Genomic DNA, 23,294 nt, shown 5'->3' with positions numbered 1-23,294 from the left:
TTGTTCTAGCCTGGTGACATTGTCTGGGTAGCCAAATGGGCACTGAAACTTACTTGAAAAGGACTCTGCACGATGATTCTGTTTCTACGGCCATAAAGATAGCTGGCATTGCACCATGGATCCACCACACACAAGACAAGGAAGGAAGGAAGGAAGGAAGGAAGGAAGGAAGGAAGGAAGGAAGGAAGGAAGGAAGGCAGGCATGGATGTTGTCAATGGACTGTCTCCTGACTATATACTCATTTCACTGAGGCTCCATGCCCTTCTACTCCCTGCCCCTTTACCCCGTCCTGAGAAATGTGTTTGATATGAAGACAGGGTTATGGTCCAGCCCTTACTGCCCTCAGGCCTGCACCTGGGGACTAAGAGAAACAGATACAGGGAAGGTATTGGCTAGTGTGACTACAGACCAGCAATCTATATTTACTTTGACCTTTGCTCGCTGATGCGACTTTAAATATCTGAGTGTTTTGGAGAAGGGAAAGACATGGGAGTTTAGAGAGTTCTATGCTTGCCCTGTGGCTGGGCCCCTGGTTACCAGAAACAAGGAATTTTCCATTGCAAAAATTGGGGTTATAAAACTAAGTTTTCCTGGAAATTTAAAAAAAAGATTCTGGCCTTTAAAAAACAGGGAAAATGTGGGGAATCAAACTCTATGCCACAGAAAGGGACCCTGGGGATAGAGTTAGGGAATCCTAGCAAAGACTCAGCCAGGGTTGCTGGTTATGCTTAGACACCCAGGCCCCATAATACATAGGACAGGATGTAAAAAACTCACTGTGACTTGGGGCAGCCCAGATTGATGCTAGAGGACTTACGGGACTGGGGCTTGTCTGATATCCTCTAACCTAGGCACCTCCCCCATTCTGCCGTACAGATTACTTCATACGGATAACAGCAATATTACTGAGCCCCAGAGAGCTCTTGGTCTCTGACTCATTTGACCAAACACGCCTCTTCTGATGCTTTCCAGACTAAGTAGACAGGCTGATCAGGACCTAGAGGTATTAAAACAACAGTTAGAGTCCCTTGCAGAAATTATCCTACAAAATTAAAAAAACTTCAACTTACTAATCATGAGATAAAGAAAACTATGTATGGCTTTGCGAAAACAAAACAAGCAAAACAAAAATCTGTTGTTTCTTTGTTAAGTAATCAAGAATAATTTTTTAAAAAAAAAAATCCTACCTTGAGGAATCTCTGTGAGTCTGAGGCCAGCCTGATCAGACTTACTTAAAATTGTTTTATTTTCTAAGATTTATCTAAATGTAACACAGAACTTAAATTTATGATGCTAAAAGAAAAAACGTGGGTGTGGTGGTGGCGCGCACCTTTAATCCCAGCACAGGAGGCAGAGGAAGGTGGATCTCTGAGTTCCAGGCCAGCTTGGTCTACAGAGAGAGTTCCAGTACAGCCGGGGCTACACAGAGAAACTCTGTCTCAAAAAAACAAAATAAAGTAAAATAAATTACAAAGCTGGTAAAACAGTCTTTTGAGTGTTCTCTAAGATGTACAGGTTTATGCCAATGAGAATAAGTGAAAATATTTTGGCCTACGCCCTCCCGGTTAGTTAGGACCCAGGTGTGGGGGTTTGAATGGAATTGGCCCCCACTAAGACCACAGGGAGTGGCACTCCTATTAAGAAGTATGGACTTGTTAGAGTAGGTGTGGCTTTGTGGGAGGAAGTGTGTCACTATGGAGGCGGGCTTTGAGGTCTCATATGTGCTCAAGCCATGCCCAGTAAGACAGAGTACTTCCTGTTGCCTGTGAGTTAAGACGTAAGGACTCTCAGCTCCTTTTCCAGCACCATGTCTGCCTGCACGCTGCCTTGCTTCCTGCCATGATGAGAACAGACTGAACCTCTGAACTGTAAGCTACCCCAATTAAATGTTTTTCTTTATAAGATTTGCCATGATCATAGTGTCTCTTACAACAAGAGAAACCTAACTAAGCACCAGGGGACACTGGGACCCTTCTAATAGGTTTTCTTTCTTTCTCTCTTTGTTTGAGACAGGGTCTCACTATGCAGCCTTGACTGTCCTGGAGCTTGCTACTGCAATCAGGCTGACCTCAAACTCAAGAGGTCTTCCTGCCTCTGCATCCCAAGTGCATGGCCACCATGCCCAGCTCATCCATCTTCTTGATCAGAGAGGCCATAGAGTCTCTGGAGATTAGACTGTAGCGGTGCCCATCCTACGGGAAGGAGTCAGTGGACAGGGACATGTTCCCTATGCTTCCAAAGGAAACCATGTGGTCAGCAGGATCCTGACCCATCCCTGCAGATGGCACAGCTAGTAGAGAAAAAAACTAAAGGAGTCAGGATGCATTCACTTAGCTGGGCACGCCTTTAATCCCAGCACTAGGGAGGCACAGGCAGGGAGACCTCTGTAAATTCGAGGCCAGCCTGGTCTACAAAATGAGTTCTAGGACAACTAGAGCTGTTACACTGAGAAACCCTGTCTCAAACAAACAAACAAACAAGTTACACAACACACACACACATGTTCACTCGTTCAGAACTAAAAGTGTGGCTGCTGTCATAGTCACTAGTCTGGGTAGGTAAGGCTCTAAGCAACATAACTCCCCTTACCTAAATCCCTGCCTCATGTGCCTGGCTGTAGGTACACTGCATTCCTCAGGTCCATCTGCCTGGCCTGTCTCTCTCCCCCACCAATACATTATAGGAGTCCAGGAACCTGTCCCCTGTAAGAATCCCACAGGCTGGACTGGGGCGATGGTGGCACACACCTTTAATCCCAGCACTTGGGAGTCAGAGGCAGGCGGATCTCTGTGAGTTCAGGGCTAGCCTGGTCTACAGAGCTAGGCTCCTGTTCCAGAACAGGCTCCAAAGCCACAGAGAAACCCTGTCTCGGTGGGGAAAAAAAAAAAATCTCAGGGTAAACTATTGAGAAAAAAAAAAAAAGAATCCCACAGGCCTATATGCTATTCTCTTGGCTTTCTGTCCTAGGTAGATAGCAAACAGAAATGGAGGCATTGGATACCCACAACCAGGCATATGCAAACTGTTCCCTCTCCCAACCCTTTTTATCCCACAGAATGGGTCTTCAGAATCTGGCCACCTTTGGGCCCCTCTAGCCCTAATTCCTTAACTCTGAGGCAGAAGAGTGGATAGTAGGGTTAAGTTCCCACTGTGGAGGGTGAGGTTTTGTCCTGTGTTTGATTCTCCTCCAGTCCAAGTCCCTTACAGAGGCACCACCTCTCTCTGGAGGTGCAAGAGAAAGTCCCAGGCCCTCTCTCAATGTCCATCCACCAAGCCCCCCGGGAGGTAGTGACCGTGGAGCCAGAAGCCGCTTACAGGTTTGAAAAAGACTTTAATTGGCTTTTATCTCCAGAACTTTCTATTCATGCCTGGGCTCTAGGGCTCCTGGACTAGTCCCTCAAGTCTGAGGGTTCAGACCAGAGAAGAATGTGCAAGCAGATGCTAGGTCTCCCACATAATACAGAGTATCTCCCAGGCAAAGGAGCCCAGGGGCTGGTGCCTCCCTCCTGCCAAAAGCATGCAGAAGGTCACAATGCTGTTCTTTTCCACGGGGAACACCAGGACTTGCTTCTCCCATCGGTGGGCTGTGGGCTGCAGGCAAGTGGGCATCGGCCTAGGAGTCACTGCAGCGGAGGTGAGGAATGGGGACCGGGGACCGGTGCGGACAGCGAGGAATGGTCAAACAGTGGGTTGCGCACCTCCATCTCCCCTGTCTGGGAAGACACTGGGTTAAGCGCCTGGCAGCAAGGCCTGAGACAGCAAGATGAGAAGTTCTCACAGATAACCCCCCCCACACACACACACACTCCTAGGGCACTCACGGGTGCCAGGCCTGGGCACTCATACACCGTGAAATCACCATCTTCGTTCTCCTCATCAGAGGAAGCTGACTCCAGTTCCTTTGGAGGTTCCTTATGCCTGGTGGGGGCGAGATAGCTGGATCCCCTGCGCACTCTCCAGGGCACAGGAGCCCAGAGGTGGGTGCTCAATGTACTGTTGCCCCGGGTGGGGGCTGTGGGCTAGGGGTAAGGGGTTGCTGCGGGGGTGGGGATGGGGAGCTAGGAAGTAAGAAGTTGCGTGCAGGTGGGGAAGGGCGACCAGGTGAGGTGGGGGTGGGGCGGAAGCACGGGGGGGGGGGGGGGGGGGAGTGGCTGCCACTTCAGGCCAGGGACGCTCACCGCTCCAGGCACAGCATCTGCTGTCTCTGGTGCTGATAGTGATACATCTCAGCGCTGTGCGCCAGCCGCTGATCCCCAGGCTGTGGAAGGGGGCGGAAATGTTAAACAAACACTGGGGCGCACAGGATAAGAGCACGCCTGGTGGGGGAGGAGCCACGCACCGAGATTCGAGGTGTCGCAGGTGAAGCGGGCGCCTTAGTTGTGGCGGCATAGTCGGCCTTCTGAGCCAGGAGGATCTCTCGATGTAGCCTGAAAGGGGTGTGGGGTTGAGGGGGCTTGTTAGGGAGCTGAAGGTCAGACCCCACCCACCGGCTGGAGTCAGCGGCTCACCTATACCAGAACAGGGCTGCCAGTGCCAGGGCGCCTATGCTCACGAAGCAGAAAGCCAGGACCAGCACTGTGGGAGAGAGAGCCATTGTGAGGAGCCACCTGAGGAGGGCCCTTAGTCTGCGCCCGCCCCCATCCCCTTTGTGCCTCTTCCTTCCACCCACCACATGCCTGTCCTTACTGCCAACCTGGACCTACCAAGCATGAGGCTACTTTCATGCCTGCCCCGGGACTCCAGCCGGGACTTGTGCACAGGTCCAGAAGATACAGGGGAGCCCAAGGAGGCGTGGGGCGTGGGCAGGGAGGTTCCGTGAGTGGAGGGGAGGCCGGGTTCCAGTCCTTGACCCCACTTTGAGAATCTCTGGGTAGCTGCTGAGAGGCAGGCACATAAAGTCAGCAGGACTTGGCCTTTTGTCAAAGAAGCAGGGTCAGGAAAGCCAGCAAGGGTCCTCACCGGGCTCCAGGAGGTTCTGTGCAGCCTCAGGCCAGGGCTGTGCCGTAAGCCGTGAGTGCTCAGCCTCCTTCTCCTTCAGTGCTAGTTCCTGGGCCAGAGAATCAATCTCTTCTTCCAGTCTAGGCCGGGCCAGGTCCTCCCCTAAGGAGTGTGAGGGGCCATCATAGAGAGAGGCCCTAGACCCTTAGACCACACCTGCAGCAAGCAGCCTCCTGAGATGGAGGGGACGCATCCAAAGTTTCACTATCCTGAGTTACCATGGCGACAACTGAGGGAGCTTCTTTAAGTTGGGGTGGTGGGGGTGGGGGTAGGGGGTGGAGAGAACGGCCAAGGAAATGTGCAGAGATTCACAAAAGGAATGGAATCCTTTAACCTAGCTAGTGTTCCCAAAGAGCTGGGCAGAGCACCAACTGAGACACCACATTTCCTACCTTGCCCATCCCCAGGCAGCTTTTCTGCCCAAGAGGAGATGGGAAATCCTGAAGAGACAGAGAAGCCACAGTATACTCAAACACCTAGGCTACTGCCACCATCAAAAAAGAAGGAGCCTATAGGGGAGCACAGGTTGTCGGGCCCTGATTGGTTCTCACTTTGTACCTCACAATGGGAGCTTCTTTTTGGACCCCAATCTACAGCAATCCCTCTGGCCTTTTCTCGGTGCTCTCTTTACTTCTTCCCAGGAAACCTGGCTGGCCACATCCCCAGCACCTCTCAGGTAAAGCCCTCATCTTCTGAAGGGGCATCCAGACAAACTGACCATCTATCTGACAGTCGTCACTAGGACAGGACTGATCCTTCCAAACATGCCGTGTGGCATGTACAGGTTGCCTAGAGAGTCCTAACGCAGACCCCTGGAACAGCCTTCAGCAGACCTATCATGTTCCAAGCTCTTGACATTCTGACCTCTCCTTCTCTCGAGGTCCGCCTTTATGTTTGGAGGACTCAGCTGCCATGGGGCCTCAGCCTATTTCCAACATGGGGCCAGCACCATCTTGAAAGGCTACAAAGACTTGTCACTCCTAGGCTTACACACAAGAATTCCGTTCTGGTCTTGGACCTGAGCACTCAGGGGAATGGGCCCACTGCGTAGGGAAGGAGGGCAGGGAAGATACCTCACCCATCTATGTCCCCTGTATTTAATACTCCGGCATACCAGTAGACTGGTGCATCCTGGGTACACACAACCCTCGCTGGTCCTCCTGGAAAGACTGAAGGCATGGTCCACAGGCGTGGGCACCTGGGGGGCATCTGGCCCGCCTCTTCAGGGCACAATCCAGGCTTCCAGGACAGGTGGGATCATCTGAGGAAGAAGCAGAGGAGGCATGGCCCATCACAGCCCACTTGGCTGGGTCTCAGCACAACAGCAGTCCTGTTCAGAAACCCTTCCCTCCACAGAGCTGGCCTGGCCTGGCCTATCTCCGGTCATTGTTCCAGGCAGGCCCTGCCTTCCTGCTGCCAAGTCTCAGAAGCAGGAAGCAAACAGCTCCAAGTCTTATGGGAACTACCCTGTCCCATCCACTCCTCACAGCCCCGCTTCCAGGCCTAAGCCTTACCCTTCAAGGAGAACTGACCCTTCCTGTCCAGTCAGCCTCTAGGGAAGGACTGTATCATCCTCCAAGGCTGGTTTTGGACCTCTGTGTGGCTCAGAGAAAGCCAGGACCTTTTATGCAGGTTGCTACTAAGGACAGAGCAAAGGATGTTGGGTAGCCATTTCTCTTAAACACTGGTGCTTCTCCCTAGCCTCCATCACATAATCCTGTAACCCTAGGGAGTAGATTGGCAGGCCACAGAATAAATGCTCAGCCCAGAAGACAGCCGCTCTCCCTGCCTAGCCTTTGTCTAGAGCAGAGAGAAGCCACCGGGTTTGGGAGACCTAAGATGGAGCTGGCTAGACACAACGAGGGCACTGAAAGGCCTACGCTGGTCAGCACTAAGGATGCCGGTCCAGATCATTTCCTGTCTTCCTCATTTGGGGCCCAGAGCATGACGTTCTGTTTATATATGCCAATCAGTACCATGCTGATACAGGTAGCTAGGACAGTGACCCTCGTGCCTCAGTTTCTCCTGCGGGGCACATAAGTTCAGTTTCTTCAAAGCTAAGGAATAGTTCCAATCTGGGACCCTGGTCCCTGTCTCTGGAAGTCGGCAAAGCCAAGGAATACCCAGCGGAATCATCGACCTTGACTGGTGGTTGTCTCTGGCCAACTGGATCCTTCTTCTCCTTAGCCCTGCCACCACGGCACACTGCAGGCAAAGCCAGTAGGGCCCCCTGGGATATGGAGAACATTCCGCAGCCTTTGGCTTAGTTTCCTTTGCAATGTGACACTCTACATCTCCTGCAAAGAAGTCCCAGCAGCCCTGGTGGCAGGTGGCACACTGAATCCCAGGCCAGGCACCTTCTATCCTCCATAGCTGGATCAGCAGACTCCAGTGACAGCAATCTGGGCTAGGGATAGTTAAACATTAAACCTGTACTGGGAGGTTTACATGGACTCCACCCACCAGCTAGGTTCCACGGAGCCAGACTGTCCCTGCCCCTAGTGCTGAGAACCTAGTTAGACCTCTATACTAGAGGTGTGTCGCACAAGGCTGGTTTGGGGCTGCAGGACCTCCCTAGCCCATCGGTCTATTGTTTAATCTTGGACAGAAAGACCCTCTCTAGTCTGGGTGTGATGAGGAGTTCCCAGGAACAATGGCTACTAGAGAGTAACTAGTATTCTACCCGTTCGGGGACTGGCCTCTCCTGGTCACTAGATGTGATAAGGGGATGCTTAGATACGGGTCATGCTAGGTCTCTACATCCAGCTACAGTGACCAATGAGCAGAGGCCAGCACCTGCCCAAGAAGGGGTTGAGCACTGCCCCCATAGTCCCATTCTTTTGTTTGTTTGTTTGTTTTGTTTTTCGAGACAGGGTTTCTCTGTGTTACAGCTCTGGGCAGTCCTGGAATTTGCTTTTAGACCAGGCTGGCCCCGAACTCAGAGATTCGCCTGCCTCTGCCTCCCGAGTGCTGGGATTAAAGGCATGCGCCACCACCGCCCAGCTAGTCCCGATCCTGAGGAGGCTGCACCTGGGAGGCAGGCAGGTGGCTTGTGCTACTTCTGTAAAGTCTGGTCTGGCCCTCACCCTCCCCAAGAGTCTCTTCCGGTCAGGCCAACCTTCAGTCCAGGATTGCTTGCCCAGAAAGAGGCCTGCCCAGCTCTTAAAGGCCCCACATTCAGAACAATCTCGTTAGAGTCCCAGTTGTGCCGCATACCAGTCATCTCTCCGTGCCTCAGTTTCCTCATCTGTAAGCTGGGTTCAAAGCACCCCCCCTTCAGAGCTCCAGAACTGAGCCAGCATATGGGCGCGCTCTCCCACTTCGCCCCCTTCAGGGAGATACAATTTGGATCCTGTAGCTTCAGGACCCATCTGGCAAGAGTGATTTCCCAGACTGGGCTCTTTTGAAGGGTAAACACACAGACCTCAGTCCAGAAGACAGGGTGGCACGTACCCTCCAGGGCAGGGAATGGTGGCAGCTTGACGGCACTAAGTTAGAACAAGACCCTAGTGGTCCTGGAACTCTTAGACTCTGCCATGGGATCCCCCAGACCCAGACAAGGCTACTAGCAGCAAGGCCCACAGACACCGGGAACAACCCTAGCGTTTGGAAAACTCATAGATACAGAAACAAAGACACAGGATGCCAGAGAACCAGATGGCTGCAGACGCCCAGAAAGACATCCGGAGGCATATGGCGAATAGGCTCAGGGACCCAGAGACAAAGACCAGAAGCTCATGAAATCTACATTCGCCTCCAGGGACCTGAGACTAAGACTCCTCCAGCCTGGCCTTCAACGGGCCTGACCTGTTTACCCGATCCATTCCCAGCAGACCGGCCTGCCTGCGGGCCCGGGTGAGGCCAGGGCGGTGGCAGGGAGGATGAGGGTGGCGCCAGGTGGTAGGATTCCCCGCCCGACGATCCCGGCTCCGGAGCGCCCCGCAGCCTGCGCCCAGAGCTATAGCTCACCCGGGCGGAGGGCGGTGGCACCGTTCAGGGCCGCTCCGAGGATGAGGCCGGTGAGCAGCAGCCGCAGTAGCCGCAGGTGCCGCGAGGAAGGCGGAGGAATCGGCGTCGCCATGCTTCAGTACCACCCGGGCAGCATGGCACTCTTTGGCCCCGGGCTCAATACCGGCTCCGGGAACCGTGACTGGAGAAGCCGGGAAGCGGGAGGGGGCGGAAGAGGAAAAGAGGAGGAGGCGGCGCTGACGCTGCGGCAAAGGATCCGGGATGGGATGGAGGCTCCGCGGTCAGAGAAACGCGTAGGGAGTGCGCCTGCGCGCTCCACCTGCGGGGGCGGGACATCTCCAGACTGAGCCCCCTCCCCCTGCGTCCTGTTGGGGGTCCCCTTTCTACAGGCGACTAAGTGTCTCTGGCCCTCCCGTCTTTACGGCAGGATGCCTCCTCATTACCTAGAAATCTGGTTTGGGATTGACCAAGAGTGCACAACCCAGGATGCGTGCCTTCCTCTTAGTGGTCCGACTGCCAAACCCAGCCGCCCACTCTTTCGGAGCGGAGGACCTTGAACTAGGGGAACACAAATAGCAAGCATTAGCTGTCCTGGAACTTGCTATGTAGACCAGGCTGACTGTTGCAGGTTTGAAAAATGTATTAAACAAATGATAAACAGGTGCATCGAGTCGCACAGGTGTACCCAGAGCCGCCTCCGGGCTTTCTAATCCACGAAGTAAAGCAAACACGGCAGGCTCACTAGATCGCTCCTGACGCCAGCCAGACTCGTTTCCGAGGGACTCCACCAGAGGGCAAAAGTAAATTGACGTCGCTGCTGACAGGCGTCTGGGAGCTGTCCAAGGTGGTCACTGTCCCAGGTAATGGCTTTTGTCTTCCTTGAGTCGCACAGCGTGGAGCATCCACGGTGTCTTGTGTTTACTCTTCGGTTACAATCCCCTGAGAACACACCCCATCCCATCCAGAGACCGCCCCCCGACTAAGTCAAGAAAGCAAGATTGAAAGCTAAGTGTGGTGGCGGACTCCTTCAATCCCACCACTCAAGAGGCAGAAATAGGGAGCTATCTGTGAGTTTGAGACCAGCTTGCTCTACATATCAAGTTCCAGGACATCCAGGGTTACATAGTGAGACCCTGTCTTAAAAATGTAAAACAGAAGAAAAAAAAACCTTGCGGGGCACTGGTGGTGCACATCTTTAATTTCAGCACATGGAACGCAGAGGCAGGCAGATTTCTGAGTTCAAAGTCAGCCTGGACAGCCAAAGCTACACAGAGAAACCCTGTCTCAAAAAGCAAAGCAAAGCAAAAAAAAAAAAAAAAAAAACAACAAAAAAACAAGGTTGAGTTCCCCCGCCCTGCGGTTCTTTCACTCCCTCGGGTTTATGGTGTCAGAGTGTGGAGACTTGCTACTGCAGGTTAACAAAATATATCAAACAACGGCGTCGTGTGTGCGCATGCGTGTGCACCCCCAACCAGCCCTAAAACACCGAGAGAACAGAAATTGTGTCTGAACTCATGTCCCATAAAAGAGGTGGTGGAGAATTGCATACCCAGGTCATTCTTTTCTGCCCAGAGGACACAGAAACTTAGTGTGGAGTGGAGGGTTCCTGACACTTCGGGAGCCTCTGCAGTCGGGGAGAAAAACCTCGGGGTGCATCCTCAATTCCTACCCATCATCAAGGGGGGACCTGAGGTGTGTTAGGGTTCTGTCAATCAGAGAAGACTCGGGGACAACCCAAACCAGTGTAAAGGAGTTCCTTCATTGCCTCACGTCTGGTCCAGAAAGGAAGGAAGAAAAGACAGTATCTTGGAACCAGGGCTAGAGCGGAACGACCGACAGCTGGAAGGAGGAACAGCAGAAGGATGCCCCACCCTATGAACACTTCACTGCTCTAGGAAAAATCGTTTATTACAAATTTTTTTTTTAAATATTTATTTATTTATACAATATTCTGTCTGTGTGTATGTCTGGAAACCAGAAGAGGGCGCCAGACATCATTACAGATGGTTGTGAGCCACCATGTGGTTGCCGGGAATTGAACTCAGGACCTTTGGAAGAGCAGGCAATGCTCTTAACCACTGAGCTATCTCTCCAGCCCTACAAATTTTTTTTTTACAAGTAGGCATTGAACGGACTCCTAGCCTGTAGGCTCTGGTGGTTGCCTATCTAAAGGCCCAGAGTACGCACAGGAAATTCCCAGGGCCCTGAAGATCAGAACAAATGTCCCTCTCTGAGCGGACCTCACCCTGAGTCACAGACTGAGAGACTTGACACCCCAGGAAGAGAGGGGGGAGGAAATTCTTGAGAACTCCCGGCTGGAGAAAACTGCAGGGGCCTACCAAGGCTTCCCGTGAATGTAGGGATGTGAATCCTCAGGCTGACTGTGACAAGGATGCCCTGGGGAGTTGGGAGCAGCTCCCGGTGCACCCCTAGAGGGCGCCTGGAGACTTGGCCGAGCGCAACTGGCGCAGAAGCAGGACCAGCGCCGCCAAGAGCAGGATTGCGAAGAGCAGGAGGAGAGCAACCCAGGAATTGAAGTGCGTTCCTTTACGTAGTCTCGGAAGGTCAGCGGGAATCAGGTTGGTCAAATTCAGCATGTAGCCCAGCGCCCAGCCGACAGCCGTGTCTGCGGCCTAAGAGGGGGCGTGGGGTCAGCTTCCAAGAGACCGCGCCCCGAATCCTCCGGCCCCACCCATCACCCACCTTCTTTTGGAAGACCACGCCGCTGAAGGAGCGCTCGTCGAAGCCATAGCCGCGGCTTAGTAGCTGTTGTATGAACATGGCTCCGGCGCAGTAGTCAGCCAGGCGGGCCTGCTGCCTTGGCACTCGGGCCTGAAGCTAAGAAGAGAGCAAGACGTCGTTAGATTAAGAACCAAGAGGAGCTATCGGGGTGCGGCACCCTCCCTACTGCTCAGGCCAAGAGAGGCCTATGGCCTTAAATAGACAGAAAGGCCTAGTCCAAAACGCCCTTCCCAGACAGATACTCCTCTGGGATAAACCACATGACTGCTGGAAGGCCCTGTGTCCTCCTTCCAACAGCCAAATGGAGAGGACAGCAAGGATAGCCACTAGGAAACACCCTTGCTTCATAATCAAAGGAACAGACGGCCAGCCTTGAATGCTGCTCTCTGACGGCTTAGTCCCACTTTTCTTGGACTGTCAAGGGTGCCTAAGACTAGGAGAATTTATTTCTCCAGGAGATTTGCTGGTCACCTCACACTCTAGCTATCCAGACCTCTCTATTCTTCCTTACCTGGAGCTAGTATTCAGGCAGTGGCCAGAACCAGAAATCTGGTGGCATCTTCAACTCTTCTGGGCATACCCCAGGCCCTGCTGAGTCTCTCTCGAGTGTTCTTTTCCAGCTGGTGAGACCCTTCCACACTCTCTCCTAGACACCTGCCTGTCTGTCTCAGCCTACTTTGAGCTCCCTGTTGCCACGGAGCCTTTGCAATACCTGTCCCCAGGAGACCTGCTCTCTAGACTTTGGTTACTTACCCAGCCCCAGGCTCCCCCACATTAGCCTGGCCCTTTCTGGAGTCTGTCTATGGCAGTCAGCACTCTAAAATGACTGGGTCTCTCTCTGCATACAGCTAATGAATGGGCAAGCCTCCTGTCCAGCCATGGAGACTGTGGGGAACAGGTCTCACCTCAGCCCAGGTCTGGTTACAGACGGTCTCCGCGGCTGCCTCCAGCTGCTGCAGGGTGCCCGCCGGCAGCCCCATCACCGTCCTGAGGAAGTCCACAGTGTAGTAGAAAGCAGAAAAGGCCTATGGGAGGAAGAGTTGTACAGTCTATCACAAGACCCCAGATGCTTGGTGCCCCCCTAGCCCCCGCATCCATCTACCCAGACTCACTATGAAGTTCCCCGTCACAGGTGGCTGGAAGACCCCATTGAAGGAGCACTGGGAAAAGGGGCAGGAGGAGAAGTTGAAGAGCCCAGAGACTAGGTCACGGCAGAGGGCGGGGCTGCTGGTCCCCGAAAGTCTGATAAGGGCGCTGCTGTTGAAAATGTGAGGACGCAGGTCCGTGGTGCATGGTGACCGGTAGACATCTCGGAGCAGCACTTCGGTGGAGTAGCCCTTCGGCCAGCAGGGGTGGAAGTGATGAATCTGGGGAGTTAACCAGAACATAGATGGAATTTCCCACTCTGTTACTGCTTCCCACCCCGCCAGAGAAGTAGCATGCTGTGGGCGACTCCCCTGTTGTGTTCATGAACAATCGTGGCTAACCATTATCTGCCGAACAAACAGTGAACACTTTGGCCAGGTATTCGAGGTTCTGTGAGGTGACCCTTGGCTCTCCTTACTCTAGACCTCTATTCCTGACCCTTTATCCTATCGAGTTCCTCCCCACCCGTCTTTAAGCCGAGGCACACCCAGCTGGAGAAGCCCTGGTCAGGTGATCTGGTGGTTGCGGCTGAAAGCAGACACCATCGTGTAGGTCTGACCCACTGCGGACCTCATAGCTATGTGTGCATCCATGTAAAAAGAGGCCTCTTTTATACAGGCCCTGAAGTCAGTATGAGCTGCTTTCCTGACTCTGCTCTGTTGCCTCAGGTCCCTTCTGCTTCCCTTCCCTCAAGGAGGCACTAGTGTGGTATGGTGGCTGAGGTTGGAAGGCACCTTGAGGGCACTGGCCAGCAGCCTCTGGAGAACCTGGTCTCGGCCGTAGCAAAGGAAGCTGTGGGTGTAGACACGGTAGTGCTGACCATAGAGCCGCAGATGGACCTCACTCTCTGGATCTTCAGATGGGCTGGTCGTCTCAAAGGTGATCTGTGTTGAGGCACCCCCAAGGTCCATGGCCCCCAGCGTTCCCTTTCTTGGCCGGATCCACCGGCCCACCCAGCCATACTGTGAAGGGTAGACATCAGTTTAAGAGAGTGGACAGGCAAGGCCCACGGGACCCCGGGCTCTTTGGGCCAGCTGCAGGGCCCACCTTGATGAAGTTCTCCAGTAGGTAGTTGGCAGTCACCCAGCCAAACACCCCTTCATCCTGTCCCGAGAGGATTCGAGCACCGCGGAAGTCAAAGGGGTACCGTGTGAGAGTCTGTGTCACCGCCTCAAGCACCCTGGCTGTGGCCTCTGGGCTGGTCAGGCTGTGGAATGGGGAGGACTCTGATGGAACTCATCCCCAGACGCCCTTGCCCAGGGAGGGGAGTTCTTCTCTGTCGAAGGGCTGTGGAGGCCCCTGGGCCCAGTCGGTGTAAAGACTCACTTGAGTAGACGCATGCCTGCTGTAGCTCCCAGGTAGAGCGGTGTGCCGGCATGTCTGTCTTTGGGCACATCCCGAAGCGCCTGTTCAAGACATTCAACCAGACTCTGGCCTGCCCTGGAAGGGTCATGGGCATAGCTGGAGATGCCCCCACCTAGAGGGAGCAAGGAATCGGGCCCAGGTTTGGTGGACATAGGCTTTTTAGATGGGGCTGCCCAGACATACCCTCCCAGCTTAATCCCAAAGATACCCAATTAGAGACAAAGGGTCCAGGTGCCACCCAGAGCCTCTGAAGCTGCCGTCTACCTGGTGGGTGTGGGCACAGGTGCCAGGAGAAAGACTCAGGCATTGTTAGCCTAGCCAACCTCCAAAGAGCCAGCCTGGGTACACCCTTAGATCCTTAGAGCCCCACCTACCTCGTCTATAGAGTAGAGACCCATCTTGGGCCATTAAACCCCGAGGCTTCTGCCTGCTCCCCAGGATTTCTGTTCCAGAACATTAAGTACCCACAGCCCCTCCCAGGTCCAGAGAACCCAGCCTCTCTTTTTGAACTCCTGCTTCAAGTGAGCCGCACCTAGCAGCAGGTAGAGGGGAAAGACTACCTGGGCCTGTGATGCTAAGACCATTCTCACCTTGAACATCACAGGAGCTGTGCTGACCCACGATGCCTGTGTCATTCTCTTTGTCTGCTGGCCACTTGTAGACAAACATGGATGTGTGTGAAGAGCCAGCATCCAGGACGATGCCATACTGTGGGTGGGAGTGGCAAGTCAGCCTGAGGGATGTAGGGCTTACATCCCTTTAGCTTTCCAGTTCTCTGTGCCCACCAGCTTTGCATTGAGGTTCATTTGAGTCTCAGGGACAGTCAAAGGCGTTCACACTGACATAGCTTGGATGGAAGGAGACTGACCGGCAGTTCCTGGGGTGACACCCCCCCAACTGTCTGAGGATGACACTGCCAGGACCAGAAAGTAGACTTCCTGACCAGGGCAGCTGGAACTCTGCCTTGAAGACACAAGCTCCTCAATTCAGGGGGACCAAACCCAAGGGCTACTCTTCCTTCTTTCCCCCACTCTACTGGCCTGTAAGGACCTTAGCCTAACCTGAGGATGTGAAATAAGGGCCACTGGGAAAGATTGTGGCTCAGGCTGAGTGTATGTCTCTAATCTATGGCCCTTCCTGAACCTCAAAGTCAGGGAGAGGGTGGTTTTGCAGAGCTGAGGGGAGTGTTGGATGGGCCTTCTTTGTAGGGTATCCTACCCCAGGGGGCTGGGCTCCAGCTGAAGGAGCCTGGCTGGATACCAGCCTGGGGCATGTGCCAGTTCTAGCTTGAGAAAGGGCTGCTCCAGTCCTCCAGCACAACAGGGAACTCCTCCAGAGCCAGTCAGATACAGTGATCCAACTCCCACACCCCACAGCCCATCCCGCACAGCCGGAGAGCTCTTTCCCTTCCATCCTAGGTCCCCGGAGTTAGGATATCCACTCCCCACACAAACTCAGCACAAGATCAACAAAAAGTTAAAGGTGCCAGCTTCCAGCCTGAGGCGGCTGAGGGTTGGTGACCCCTTTAGAATCAGCAAGCTTCCTTCAAGTGTCTCTCTTCAGACATTGGTCTGAGAGGGGTTGAAAGTCCCTAGTGTGTGCTGTCCCCTATCTGGAGCTGAATCTAGAACAAATGCCTTTCTATAACGGCGCGCTCTGGGTGCTGCCCGGATATCACGCTGGACTAAGGGCGGGGGTTTTTGTCACAGCCAGGGGAGATGGGAACCGCCTGGAGGGAGCGGGAAGACAGCGCCTCCGCTGCGCAGGCAGCTCCATCGCGAAGCCGCAGCAGGAGAATTCCCACGAACTTGGCCTCCAGTGCCGTGGAGCTCCGGAAGCGTCGCTGTCACCCCGCGGATTCAGTAAAACCAAGCGCGGAACCTAGGACCCGGCCGGAGGCACAGCGCGGGTTGGTCCCGCGCTTACGCGGGAGCCCAGGGCGTTTCTGCGCGCTTCTAAATTCCCCGACAGCTCCCCGCCCGGCCCCCAGCCCCAGCCAGCTGCTTCCCAGACCAGCGCCACGGTGGGCGCGTGCACCTTGAGAGCAGGCGGCTCCCGGACGTCTTGGGTAGGAACGCACAGCAGCAGGAGGCCGGCGAGACCCACCGCAGCCAGCAGCAGGGGTGGCAACAGTGACAGCAACTTTCCGGCCATGGGAGCGCGCAGGAGAACACAGCGGGGACCCCGGACAGCGGGCAGCGTGGAGGCCTGGGTGGCCCGGGCCCCAGAGTTAGGCGCCGGGGCAGGGCTGGAGTAGGCCCCGCCCACATTAAGGCCCACCCACCGTGGGACCTGCCCAAAGTTCGCCCAGCCCTTTCCAAAGGCGCAGGTGACTGAAGCGGTGTGGGTGACTCAACCGCACCACCCCTTCTCTCTCAAGCTCTTGGCTATATTTCCCCACAGCTATCGCCCACGGTCCTCCTTCTTGTCTGTCTAGCAAAGAGAGTGCCCAGCTCTGTCCTGGGGAGTTGTGAGGGAAGGATCCCTGGTGCTGGAGATTACCTGGGCTGGCTCCTATGCAGCCTTGCTTGGAGAGAGCTGCTCCTCGGAGTCAAATTTGACCCAGGCATGCGGAAAGGCAAGCCAAACCTCTTTGCAGAGAGAACTAAGTTCCAACTACTAGGTCTTGGCTGGAGGCTCAGAGGGGCCCAGGGGCTCAGCATCTGCTTGAGGAGCAGGTACGAGGTGCAGTGACGACGGATTCCCAGGGTTAATGAGCACCAAGTGGCTCTGAACTGGAAAGAGCAGGAATGACCAGCCCTCACACAAGCCCAACAGGGAAAGTGAGGGCAGATGGGGCCTCGGTCTCTCAATTTTATCTCAGGGGTTTGACCGGCCCTCTTTGCCTGAGAGAGATGCTCAGACACCCAAACTGAGGAGGCGACAAGGCAAAAAAAGGATCAGTGTCCCAAAGAATGCTTGGGTGCTGGTCCGCAAGGAGTTCCTGGACACTGGCTGGGAGCTGGGAAAGCTCTCGGTTAGCTCTGACCTAACCCTACCCCTCCTGCTGACCCAGAGCTTCCTGGCCAGGGGCCATGCCACTTCATGCCCTTACAAGATGGGAATTCCAGCGACACAAAGAATCCCATCCATGGGGCAGCAGGGAGCCATGTGTTGAGACCACCATCAGACAGGGCTTCTGGAGCTGGAGAGTGCCCTTTGCTGCAGGCATCTGGGCGATGCCTTGGCTGCCCGGGCAGACAAGGACAATAGGGCTGGGATTGCTGCCCTGGCTGAGGGTCTGGTGTTTCAGGCCCAGCAAAGGCCTCTTTCTTCCAGCTCAGGACCCCAGAGGGGAGGAACCCAGGAGGTGGCTGGATCTCTTCAAAGCCTAGTTTGTGGGGATCCAGAAGGGAATCTCTGGGTGTGGTCAGCACTGGGCACCAGGCTCCAGTTTCCCGCTAGCTCCCCATCCCACATTCCCCCCAAGTTCTTTTTTTTCCACCCCTGAAAGGCCAGAGGAGGCAGAGGCACCAAAGGACAGGAAAGGGGGGGGGTCAGAGCGTGAAAAGGCTATGGCCATGGGGAGCTACCAGCCTGCCAGCACCCCCTCTTCCAAGCCAAACAGGGCTTCCTGATGGGCAAGTAAGGGCCTGAAAAGAGGAGGCAGACAGAGATGGGGCAAGGCTTCTGGCTCCTGGGGAGACACTCATGGTCAAGTACCCAGATTAGCCTGCCAAGAAGGGTGGGAGGCCGGGAATTGGGAACAGTGAGGACAAAGACAGAAACTGGCCAGCGCTAAGGAAGGGGCAAGGGCTCCAGGCCCTGGGCGGGGTAAGCCCCAGATGTGCTGTGTGTGGCTTGGCTCAGGCTCAAGCAGAGGAATGTGGAGGCTTAGAGTCAGAGCCTCCTTTGCTCCCTCCCTGAACTCCCGAACTCCGCTTGGGGCTTCCTGTGGACCTGATGAGACCTCAGCTGCTGCCGCCTCAGGGTTTCTCACTTCGTTCAAAAGCTGAAACACCTTCAGTGGAAAAGCTCCTCTGCAAGCCTTCCTCCCGCCCTTCCTTTCTTCCTCCTCTTCCTCCTGCTTCTCCTTCTTTTAAAATCTACTTTAGAGAGCTAGATTATGGATCAAGAGTTAATGGCATACACTGCTTTTGCAGAGGATCTGAGTTCAGTTCCCAGCACACGTTAGGTGGCTCACAACCCCCTGTAACTCTAGATGTCTTTGTCTTGGGGGCCTGCATGCTTGTGCAAAAACACACATACACACACCACAATTAAAAACAGTAAATAAATCAGTAGAATAAGGATTTCTCCTACTGCCAGGCAGCGGTAGTGCACACCTTTAATCTCAGAATTTGGGAGGCAGAGGTAGGTGAATCTGTGAATTTGAGGACAGCCTGGTCTATAGAGAAAGTTCAAGGACAGGCAGGGCTACATAGAGAAACTCTGTCTCAAGAAAAAAAGAAAAGAAAGATAAAAAATAAATTTCCCCTACTGTCTTTATTTTACTATTTTATGTGTATAGGTATTTTGCCTGTTTATATATTTGTGAATGCCTGGTGCCCACGAAGGTCAGAAGAGAGCATTGGGTTCCTTGGACCTGGAGATACACAGTTGTCAGAGCTGTGCAGGTGCTGGGAATGAAGTCTGGGTCCTCTGGGAGGGCAACCAGGGCTCTTCACCATCTCTCCAGCTTCCCTAAAATAAATCCATTTTGAAAATAGCTATTTTATGTCTATGAGTGCTACCCTGGATATATGCATGGGCACAGAGATCTCGTAGAACTGGAGTGAAAGAACACTGTGAGCTTCCATTTGGGTGCCGGGAAGTGAATCTGGGCCCTCTGCAAGCTCTCTTAACCATTGAGACATCTTCCCAGTACCCTCTCCCCCATTAAAAAAATTTTTTGGTGTAAATGCGTATGTCTGGGTGGGGTGTATGTTTATATGTGGGGAAATGTGGATGCACTGATTTGTCTAGACTGCTTGGCCAACAGGCCCCAGGCGGAGCTGCCCTCTGTCTCCTCAGGGCTGGGAATACGAGCACAGACCAGTGTCTAGCTTTGTTGATATTGTTTTGTTGTTTGTTTTGTTTTGTTCAATAAGAGCTGGAGCTCAAACACAGGCCCTCCTCCTTCTGGGAAGCACTGCACAGAATGGGCTACCTCCCTAGCCCAAGGGCTTCTTTTCTTTATGAATTCATTCAGTCATTCAACACACACTTACTGGGTCCAAGTACAAGCCAAAGACAGATTGTAGGCATACACAGTGAGCCAAGCATGCTCTTGAACTTGTGTGTGTGTGTGTGTGTGTGTGTGTGTGTGTGTGAGGTGATATGTCCACCTGTCCTGAAGAGATCAGACTTCACAAAGGCTCAGAGGGAAGGGGAGGAGGGCTGCCTTGTGAAATGTACCCAGTCTGTAACTGGGTAGGTGGAGCCCAGGGTCAGCTGGTAAGAATAACAAAGTGGGAACTGGTGGGGAAGCACACACATATTAGACACCTCCAGCCCCAATGGCCCTGTGCAGAGTGCCCTCCCCCATGACAGGAACACACTCTCTTGCATCAATCAGATGTTGACCTGCCCCTCTCTTTTCTTCTTTGCAATATACCTATCTCTAAATAATGTATTGTCTTCCTGGTTTTCAATTGGAAAGATTTCCTTTATTGTTTGTAAGTGCATGTATTGCGTGGGTATGCACGTGTGAGTGATGTTCCTGGGAAGCCATACGTGTCCTGGGAAGCCAGAGGCATTGGATCCCCCAGGAGCTGGAGTCACAGGTAGTTGTCAGCTCCCTGACATGGGCGTTTTGCATGCTCTTAACTGCTGAGCCATCGCGCAGGCCCTATTTTCAATTTTATATTGACATTTGTCTTAGGGTGTCTGATGCCGAAAGGTAACATGACCAAAAGAAAGTTGGGGAGAAAACGAAAAGGGTTTGGGCTTATGCTTCCACACTGGAGTCCATCCCTGAAGGAAGTCCGGATAGGAACTCAAACAGGACAGGAACCAGGAGGCAGAGCTGATGCAGAGGCCATGGAGAACTGCTGCTTCTTGGCTTGTTCTTTATGGCTTGCTCAGCCTGTTTTCCCATAGAACCCAAGACCACCAGCTAGTCTGGGGAGATCCCCAACCACAATGGGATGAGCCCTCCCTCCCTCAATTATTAATTAAGAAAATGCCCTGCAGGCTCGCCTGCCTACAGCTAATCTCAATAGGGCTCCCTCTTCTCACATGAGTCTAGCTTGGGTCAAGTCCACATAAAACTGGTCAGTGCAAGATCATTCTGAAGAGGGCTGCCTTGTGCTTTTGAATAGGTCCTGTCAACACTGAAGGTGTCACGTGTTCTCAGTGTTGGACCTTTCTGCTGTGTGACTGTTCAAACCGGACGTAGACTTGGAGCTGTTGTCTGGACAGTTATCATGAGAACAGAATTGCTGCTGGCCACAACACAGGTCTGTGTTGGACCTCACTAAATGCCAAGTTTTGTTCCAAGACAATTACAGTCTGCTGACACGCATGAGTGTCCCTGACTGTTTTTCTCACTGTGACTCTTAGTCCACATTTGGCTTGAACAATTACTGTATTTTTATTTGTTTCCAGACAGGGTTTCTCTGTGTAACTGCACTGGCTGTCTTGAAACTCCCTCTGCAGACAAGGTTGGCCTTGAGCTCACAAAGATCCACCTGCTTCTGCCTCCCAAGTGCTAGGATTAAAGGCATGTACCACCACTGCCTGGCCACTGAGGCTTTTTCTGAAGAGAGAACACATTCTATCGTCTCTTCCATGAAGCACCTACTGCTGCCTCCCATCTTTTTAGGGATGGTTGTCCTGGCCTTCCTGACTTGCAGGCTCTTGCTGTGTGGCCTGGGTACCAAGTGCTAGGCTGGAAAGTTATGGACGCTCCCAAGGTGCCTGCACTCTGCAGGCTTGCTCGGTTGGGCTGATGTTTGAGTAAGTCACAGTGAGCTCATGGGATATTCCCTAAAGGCCTGCGGTTGGCTGATAGGGAGCCTTCCATCCATCTGGATAATGTTTGTGTATGGGATGCGAGGAAACAATTCTAGCTCATGTTTTCCTGTGTGAAGAACTGGGTGTTCCAGCATCACGGTCTCCCAGGCCTCTGAGTACTGAGTGCTCCCCCCCCCCATCCCCCAACTCTGCCTGGGTCCATCTCATATCTGAGATCCACACTGGGTCTCCAGGACTCTGCCATTTACCCCAATGAAAGCAATTCCCACTGCTTCAGGGCACATCTTGACTTTAGACGTCCTTTTTTGTTTGTATGTTTGATGTGGTTGGTTAGTTTCGTGTGAGACAGGGCCTCACTGTGTCGCCCAGACTCACCTCACACTCATATTCCTAGTTCAGCCTCCTGAGTAGGTAGAATTACAAGCAAGCTCTGACTAGGTTTTATTTTTTAAAAGATCAGACGTGGATAGCATCAGGAGAGATGGGTCAGTGGTTAGGGATGTGTACTGCTCCTCCAGAGGATCACAGTTCCCATCACCCATGTCGGGGGTCTCACAGACACCCCTAACTCCTACTCTAGGGAATGTGACGTCCTCCTAAAGCCTGGAGGGGCACTGTACCCACATGCACAACCCATACCCAGACACATAAACACACACAATTAAAAACCCATACCCAGACACATAAACACACACAATTAAAATCCCACACACAGACACATAAACATGAAAGATTATAGATAGCTAACATTCTGATCATATTAATTAGATCTCAGCGGAATTTTCTTCAGTTAGATGAGGTGTTTGTTTGCTTGTTTGTTTTTTGAGACAGGGTTTCTTTGTGTAGCCCTGGCTGTCCTGAAACTCACTCTATAGACCAGGCTGGCCTTGAACTCAGAGATCTGCCTGCCTCTGCATTCCTAGTGCTGAGATTAAAGGTCCGTGCCAACACCTGGCTTAGATAAATTCTATAAATTCAGAGCTTTGAAAAGTGAGCAGGTCGTGGCAATATCAGTTTGTATTCCAGAGAGCGCTCACCACAGAGCCACTGGCATGCTTTTGATCCGCAAAGACTTTGGGAACTTCAAGTCCCACGTGAAAGGGGCTTGGCACTGTGGCAGTCACACACTCTACTCCCCCTTCCCTAATCTCTTTTCACTAATGCCTTCCGAAACTCATGAGGGCTTTTAGCAATATTACTTACAGCCAGGCATGGTGACACATGGTCCTGTAATTCTAGCACTCAGGAGGCAGAAGAGTCGCTGCAGGTTCCAGGCCAGCGTGATCTAGGCAATGAATTCTAGACTAGTCAGGGCTGCATAGCAAGACCCTGACTCAAAACACACACACACACACACACACACACAAAACCCCTCATTTTCAGGTTTTCCATCACGAGCCTTCCTTCTAACTGGTCAGCTGTAGCTTCCAGGCGGCCAGTCTCAGCTGTCTGCCGTCATCTGTGTCATTATAATCGGGGTTGTCTGCATCAGCAGCAGTCAATTATTCCCCGCCCCCCTTCCCCCAGTTTCTGCTTGTCAGTCACTGTGATACTCCTGGAATGCTCACCCAGATTACTGCACCTAGTACGCATGCGTTGCTGCCAAGGTTCACAAACATTAGTTAGGACCGTCTCCCGCAAAGTCAGGATATTTGTTCCTGTGTCCTGAGCGTTCTGTGTCTGAGGAACGGCCCTGAAGTGCCGCATCTATTTCTTCTAAGGGAACAGGCTTGCAGTATGAGGGGTTTTTCTTTCTTTACTTCTTGTTCTAACAGATTTAAAGGACCCATGTAACAATCTCCATTTTCCTATTTAGCCACCATAGAATTTCATCACTGTGTGGAACACATTTTCTCTTTTGCTTCCTTGTTTTGTGTTTTGTGTTCTGAGATGCTGCCCTTCTATGTAGCCCTGGATATCCTGAAACTTGCTACGTAGCTCAGTCTGGCCTTGAACTCACAGAGATCCTCCTGCCTCTGCCTCTGGAGTGATGAGATTAAAGCCATGTACCACCATCCTGGTTCCACCATGCCTACTTGGAACATATATTAATCCACATATGTTAGAATATGATGAAATGGAGAAATATCTTTCCCTTTTCATATAAAAAAACCTTTCAGGTCTTTTTATTTTATTTGTATATATTGCTTGCATA

At 52.9% G+C, this 23,294-nt stretch overlaps 2 protein-coding genes across 5 annotated transcripts; both read right to left on the bottom strand.

The window, feature by feature from the left end:
• Positions 1-3,312: 3,312 nt before the first annotated feature.
• Positions 3,313-9,492, bottom strand: Npdc1 (neural proliferation, differentiation and control 1). Of its 4 annotated transcripts, none has more exons than XM_075985406.1 (9): positions 8,969-9,492; positions 6,114-6,260; positions 4,961-5,101; positions 4,705-4,878; positions 4,510-4,576; positions 4,341-4,428; positions 4,180-4,259; positions 3,823-3,919; positions 3,313-3,714 (listed from the first exon to the last, which is right to left on the bottom strand). In XM_075985406.1, exons 1-9 carry the CDS (start codon positions 9,078-9,080, stop codon positions 3,622-3,624), a joined length of 999 nt encoding a protein of 332 aa, XP_075841521.1. In that variant the 5' UTR covers positions 9,081-9,492; the 3' UTR covers positions 3,313-3,621. The 4 variants fall into 4 exon arrangements, with proteins under 4 accessions (XP_075841521.1, XP_075841522.1, XP_075841518.1 ...); XM_075985407.1 differs by having other exon boundaries at positions 4,705-4,875; positions 8,969-9,221; XM_075985403.1 differs by having other exon boundaries at positions 3,483-3,714; positions 3,823-3,955; positions 8,969-9,270.
• A 1,590-nt stretch (positions 9,493-11,082) lies between these two features.
• Entpd2 (ectonucleoside triphosphate diphosphohydrolase 2) lies at positions 11,083-16,472 on the bottom strand. The gene is made up of 9 exons (XM_075985402.1): positions 16,259-16,472; positions 14,812-14,929; positions 14,183-14,333; positions 13,904-14,063; positions 13,591-13,818; positions 12,823-13,077; positions 12,616-12,735; positions 11,672-11,806; positions 11,083-11,601 (listed from the first exon to the last, which is right to left on the bottom strand). The coding sequence occupies exons 1-9, from the start codon at positions 16,373-16,375 to the stop codon at positions 11,398-11,400; spliced, it is 1,488 nt and encodes a 495-aa protein (XP_075841517.1). The 5' UTR covers positions 16,376-16,472; the 3' UTR covers positions 11,083-11,397.
• Between the last annotated feature and the right edge of the window lie 6,822 nt (positions 16,473-23,294).

Source organism: Microtus pennsylvanicus, chromosome 9 (assembly GCF_037038515.1).
Source record: "Microtus pennsylvanicus isolate mMicPen1 chromosome 9, mMicPen1.hap1, whole genome shotgun sequence".
Lineage (NCBI taxonomy): Eukaryota > Metazoa > Chordata > Mammalia > Rodentia > Cricetidae > Microtus > Microtus pennsylvanicus.
Note: the sequence above shows the minus strand (reverse complement) of the source record. Positions and strands in the feature narration are given on the sequence as shown.